The sequence below is a fragment of the Condylura cristata genome, unplaced genomic scaffold (genome assembly GCF_000260355.1).
Source record: "Condylura cristata isolate star-nosed mole 26May11 unplaced genomic scaffold, ConCri1.0 scaffold00012, whole genome shotgun sequence".
NCBI lineage: Eukaryota > Metazoa > Chordata > Mammalia > Eulipotyphla > Talpidae > Condylura > Condylura cristata.
This window is the reverse complement of record NW_004567113.1, coordinates 45,070,462-45,076,481: the sequence shown is the minus strand read 5'-3', so window position 1 is coordinate 45,076,481 and position 6,020 is coordinate 45,070,462. Positions and strand designations below refer to the sequence as shown.

Here is a 6,020-nt window from a genome sequence, read left to right as displayed (position 1 = left end):
GATTTTATTGACACACAATGCGATAAAAACTAGCCAGTAAACCAAGAAACTCTGATTAAATTTCCCCTTCCATTTCCTTGGTGTCTTAGTTGATTTGGGTTGCTATTATAAAAATCCCATAGATTGGCAAATTAGACAATAGATATGCATTTCTCACAGGTCTGGAGGCTGGTCAAGGTCAAGGTTCAGGCACATTTGGTGTCTGGTGAGGACTTCCTAATGCAGGGACAGCCATCTTTTCATTGTGTCTTCTCATCACAGAATGGGGACTTTCAGGCAGCGGGAGCCATTGAGAATTCCTGGTCCTGGAACAAGGTGAGTCAAACCTTGTGTGGGTAGGATCAGTCTGATACCAGAGAATGAGATGAATAAGAGGTGGGGGTGATACCTGGGTTTGGGGAACCCAATGTGACAGCTAATGGTAATAAATAACATAAGACTGGATGTTGTCAATAAAAATTGAAAAGACCAACCAGATGAGGCTAATAATGAAATAGCTATTTCCACCCTTCCCTGATATCACCTTTTTAAAGATGAGCCAGCAGTTGAGAATATGTGAGTGTATTGGGGTACCACTAGAATCAAGAGAAGGGGTTCCACATTCAACAGAGTTCTGTGTCAGATGTCACAAATTTGAGATTATGGGGTGAGCCGGGCATCCTAGCCATGTCCTACAGGTAACAGGAAGTCAACAAATCACACCTGGGAAGGGGAGGTGATAAAAAGGTCACAGCTGAAGGGGCAGATCAGGAAGCGTCACACTGAAGGCTGATGGGTGAGTTGGCCAGCATTTGCCTTCTTTTGAATGATTCTGAGAAGAGAGCTCAACCTCAATAACACTGGCAATTCACCAAAGAGGTGAGAGTTCACTTACTGATCTTATCTCATGCCTTCCCCGCCAGGTGGCAAAGTCTATTATCTTCTATCTGAAAATAAACACAGGCCCGGAAGCATCCAGGACAGAGCAACCACGTTCCGTTCGGGTCTTCCATGATCAGGGGCTTGGAGCCAGGGCACAGTGTCTGAGGGGGAGGAAGGAGAGACAAAGATGGGGTTTCCTATTGGGGTTTCTAACCCCTAAAAGACTTCTCTTTCTGGCTGTAAGGACAGGACTAAGAAGTGTAAAGTGTTGTAGAGAGTGATTATTAGACCATTAAGATGATCTGGTTGCTTGGGGCTGGGCTGGAAATGCTTCCAGAGGGCCCTTCAGGATGGGTGGAGGAACAGAAAGGGTTTTGACGATATTTACCAGTCTCAGTGCTTGAGTAGGCATGGGTTAGAAACATGACTTTGTGCTGTTCTCCTTAAAGAGACTGAGGGCAGGGAGGAGCTCAGTGGAGCTAAGGAGATACTACAGACCCCCTTTATCATTGTGCTAAAAACACAGACTATTTAATTTACCATCTTGACCATTTTTTTTCACATTTAAAAAAAAAATATTTATTTATTTATTCATACAGAACTGGGGTAGAGGCCAGAGATGCGGAGGGTGAGAGGCTTCACCAGAGCCAGAGCAGGGAGCAGAACAGGCAGATCGACGAAGTACACTGCTGAGGGGAGCAGCGGGCGGGTCTGCCACACCATGTGGATCTCCTCCCAGGCAGGCGGGAATCAAACTCATGCGGAAGCGGCTTAAGCTTCTTAGTGCTGTGCTTTAACCGGCTGCGCCACCAGGGAGGGCCCCCATCTTGACCATTTTTAAATGCAGTTTATTGTTAAGCATATTTGTGTGACAGGTTTCTAGAAACTTTTCATTTTGCTAAATTTGATATTCTTGGGAAATTCTACATCCCTCCCCACTTCCCACCCACCCTCGGTAACTACCTGTCTACTTTCGGTTTCTATGATTTTTGATTACTGTAGCTACTTCATACGAGTAGAATCACCTTTCCCCAATGCTCTAAAAAACATGTTATGGTACTTTACTGCAACTGCACTCTCCCAGAGTAACAACTATGATTTATTTTCAAATTTGTTATTTTTATGAAGGCAGCATAAGTTTACAATCCTGTGTGTTTTAGGGACATAGGTTCACACCTCGCCAAACATATGTTATCGGACCACACCTGCCACCAACGCACCTGTGATTTTACACACACACACACACACACACACACACACACACACCCTTTAGAGGGAGAGGAAAAAGGGAGCAAATGCTCACACAGCTAAATTTTGGGTGGGGAAACATGTGGAGTTGGAAAAAGAGCTCAAGAAAATTTGATGGCACCTATCTCCCCAAAGAATGTGTTCCCTCCTTGCTGAGAATCACCACTGGAGACAAAAAATAGACAAAAGGAGTGTCCCTCCCCGCTCTGTCCCCAAGCACAGGATGCAAAGCAGAAGTCAGTGATGACATTTATTGAACATTCACTGGTGCAAAAAACTGGACAAAACACTAGCAGGAAACACGGTGGAAGTTCAACACTATTGTCTCGTGTCTCATGAAAATCACATTTTCACTGAGGGAGGGACAGCTGTTAACACACAAACATGTGACCAGCCACATAGACAGGTCCTGGCTCCCTCATACAAGTCTGTCACGGGTGATGACTAGTCACCAGGAATGAGAAGCTGTGGGGACAGGTGGGCTAATTAAAGATCAAAGTTATATCCCAGTGTTCAAGTTCTGACTTAACTGCTGCTGAGCAGAGCAACCTAAAGACACTAGAAAATACTAGAAACTCGGGGAATCTGTTTTCTTTATTCTACTAGCCACTTTATTTTAAACAGGTTCTTTTTTTAGCACAAAAATAAAGGCAGTTGGCTCAACAAAACACTAGAATATCTTTATGTTAAAAAAAAAAGTTTTTTTTAAAGGCTAACATCCGCCTGTTGATCAGTCCATTTCCAAAGGTCAGGTACAGATTCAGGAAGTTAATAGCTTTTTCTTCTTTTTAATAAAGCTTCCATCATATGAAAGACTTTCCAATGCATTTAGTGAACAGAGGCATTTTCTTGTTTTAGATCTGAGAAATCTTATTAATATTTTTAGGTGCTTTTAAAATTATTTTAGAGTAAGGCTGACAGATAAGACACAGGATCTATTTTAGTGCATGAGACATAGTCATGCTAACAACTATTTGTTGTTTGTTTGAAATTAGGATTTAACTGAGCATCCTGTATTTTGTATGCCAAATCTGGCAATTTTATTTGCAGAGTGACATACCTTTGGAAATGTCAGCGGTTCCCAGTAATGAGGGCCTAACTTATTTTCATTTATATACTAACACTGTCAGAAGGAAAGATTCATTCTTGTGGCAGGAAATTTGCCGATTTTGTATCAAAAACATTTTCACCTTTTACCACTAGCATCTTAACCATTCAGCTTTTAGTGGTTTGAATTTTTTACCTGGAAATTTTTGACTAAGATAATTGATTATAAATTTTAAAGATTTCAGCCTGAAGAACAGAAAAACTAACCTCCACTTAAAAAGTCCCCCGTAATAAAAAATTACCTCCTCAATATTTCTTCTCCATTAGCAGACAATTTTCTACCTTCCTGCACAAAAACCCACACAATGTCACCCACTTGTTGCTCAGTGACCCCTATTCACATCACCTCTTGTTACTCTCTGTCACACCCACTGCCACAGTCTCTTTCCCTATAATTGAAATCAGTCTTGGGTGCAAACAAAACACCCCAAAGCTCACGACCAAGATGCTTGCAGGCATAAAAACAACAAATCCTTTGTTATTGTTTGTTTTTACTTCCTCCACTAGCATGTAAACGTGTTTCTGTCAAAAATGTCTGTTCATTTATTTCAGCTGACAGGACAACATTGCCCACAAAATTAGACCATTAGAGTAAAGAATGGTAACTGGGAATGGTGGCGGGCTAGACACATTCTGTTACAGAGATGTGCTTTGTGGTAACTAGAAGTTGAACTCATATGACATTTCAAATTGAGATTTCTGGAGTTGAGGAGAGAGGTTTGAGCAGAGAAAAGCATCTCACAGGAAACCCCAACTGTCATGAATGAAAAACAACACTTGCTTAGTTCTAAGATCTGTTCAATATTATTTTTTTTCTTTTGAAAAACATCACAAAGTCTAGAGGTAAGGGACATCGTTATGTGTTTGATTTATATAGACACAAAGTTATATACAATTAGTAACAAGAACAGAGGTTGGACCGGAAGGCATAGCAGCTTTGATAGTCAAAAGTTATTTGGTAATTAAGTCCCGTGTGCCTCAGTTTAGGCTGGAACTGCTCTACTCCACCCTTGCTCAGGAACACATAGATCATAGCTCTCCTTTGTACCCATAGGCTTTCTGGAAGAAAGAAAATGTCAGATGAGTGTGAGAAAGTGCGGCAAAGAAGCCTTGGGCTTTACTATCACACAGACAGGAGTTCTACAATATGCTGTTAATGTAGGAAAAAGCCTTGCTGTGCCCTTTGGAACTTGGCATTCCTGAAGATAAGCTAGCATTCCACCTAGCCTGGCTGCCTGGCATTCTCGCTTCTTTTTGGAAATCCAAGTTCCAAATTCCATCTCTGACACAACGTTCCTTATATAATTCTGATGAGGACATAAACTTAGGTCTCTGAATGTCCTTGGCCAACCTCAAGAAAAAAAGTCATGGCGTTCCCTTACTGCAGAAATTGACCAGAAGAGGGTTTGCTTCTCGTCCCCTTTTGTGGTCACAAGGAGGAGGGTGGCTACAGGATGCACACAGAAGTGTGGTGGATGGACTTCTCCAGGACAAGGCAGACCTCACAATTCTGCATCGACAGAAGCAGAGCATGCAAGTATGTCACAATGGGGAGAGCCCACTGTGGATGTTCTAGAACCTTCTAAAGTTCAGCAAGATCAAAATCCTTACGTGAACATGTACATGCCAATGACATTGGCAGCATGCACCCTACGGGGCTCCTGTTACCAACCTGCTCAGGTATGTTCTGAGGGTGAATATTACTGAAAGTGCCCTTCCTTGACCTGCTTAGAGACTGAGTCGCTGCCGCACTTGATCCCCGAAACCGGGATGAAAGATGAAACACAGACAAGGGACCGTTCCCGCCGGAAATGACCCCTTCCTTCCTGCCTCCGCCGGAAATGACCCCTTCCTTCCTGCCTCCTGCTCCTTCGGTACTAGCTTTTTCCTTCCGCCCTGTCTCACCTCGTCCCCCTCCTTCCTGCCGCACTGCAGGGGCCAGGGCTGTTCAGGGGGGCGGGGCAGAGGCACCCATGTGGCTGTAGGAGTACCTGGACAGAGAGGCCCCCGTGGTCCTGCCTTCCTCCTCCTCCCCCACCTCCCCGCGCACACCTGGGGGGCCAGAGTGGGGGCAGCAAGGAAAGGTGGCCATGAAGCCAAGGCGGAACCGTTTGTTCATGAAGCAGTAGATGATGGGGTTGACGCAGGAGGAGGTGTAGGAGAGCAGGAGGATGAAGGAAATGGGGGTCCCCGAGAGGCGGCGCTCGGCCGAGACGGTGTCATAGGCCCGCCAGGCGTTGGCGCTGAAGATGGGCATCCAGCACAGGAAGAAGAGGACCACGATGACCATGAGCATGCGGATCACGCGCTTCTTGGCCAGCAGGTTGGCCGCCGAGCTGCTGCTTCTGATGCGGCTGACCCTGCTGCCGGACAGCTGCTGGAGCTCCACCTTCCTGGGGTGTCTGGACTTCTGCAGGTAGCACCCGTCACTGTCCTCATACCTGCCACTGCTGCTGGCGGTGCTCGGCTTCCTTTCTGGGTGGGCAAGTGACATCACTCAGTGTCCACGGGGGGATGGCGCCGGACAGAGGGCTCCCAACCCCGCCTCCCCTCCCCTCCCCCAGAACGGCCAAACCAGACTTGACTGAAGAATTGGGCGGCCTTGGGCTTGCGCTGCTAGCGGGCAGCGTTGATTAGACTAGGCCTTTCCTGCCAGCGAAAAGCTGGTTGGAACTAATAGCAGATGGGCCCTCCCTGGTGGTGCAGCAGGTTAAACTACAGCACTAAAGGCAAAAAGCCACTTCCGCATGAGTTCGATCCCACGCCCTGGAGGTGACCCACATGGCGCGGAAGACCTCTCCTGA

At 45.7% G+C, this 6,020-nt stretch overlaps 1 protein-coding gene across 2 annotated transcripts in view; it reads right to left on the bottom strand.

Annotated features, from left to right (window-relative positions):
• Positions 1-2,699: 2,699 nt before the first annotated feature.
• CCKAR (cholecystokinin A receptor) overlaps positions 2,700-6,020 on the bottom strand; it is a 10,206-nt gene continuing 6,885 nt past the window's right edge. For both annotated transcript variants that reach the window (XM_012724294.1, XM_004681361.2), the window contains one exon: positions 2,700-5,691. In XM_012724294.1, the coding sequence (XP_012579748.1) occupies positions 5,165-5,691 (527 nt within the window). In that variant the 3' untranslated portion in view covers positions 2,700-5,164. The remainder of the gene's footprint in view (positions 5,692-6,020) is intronic.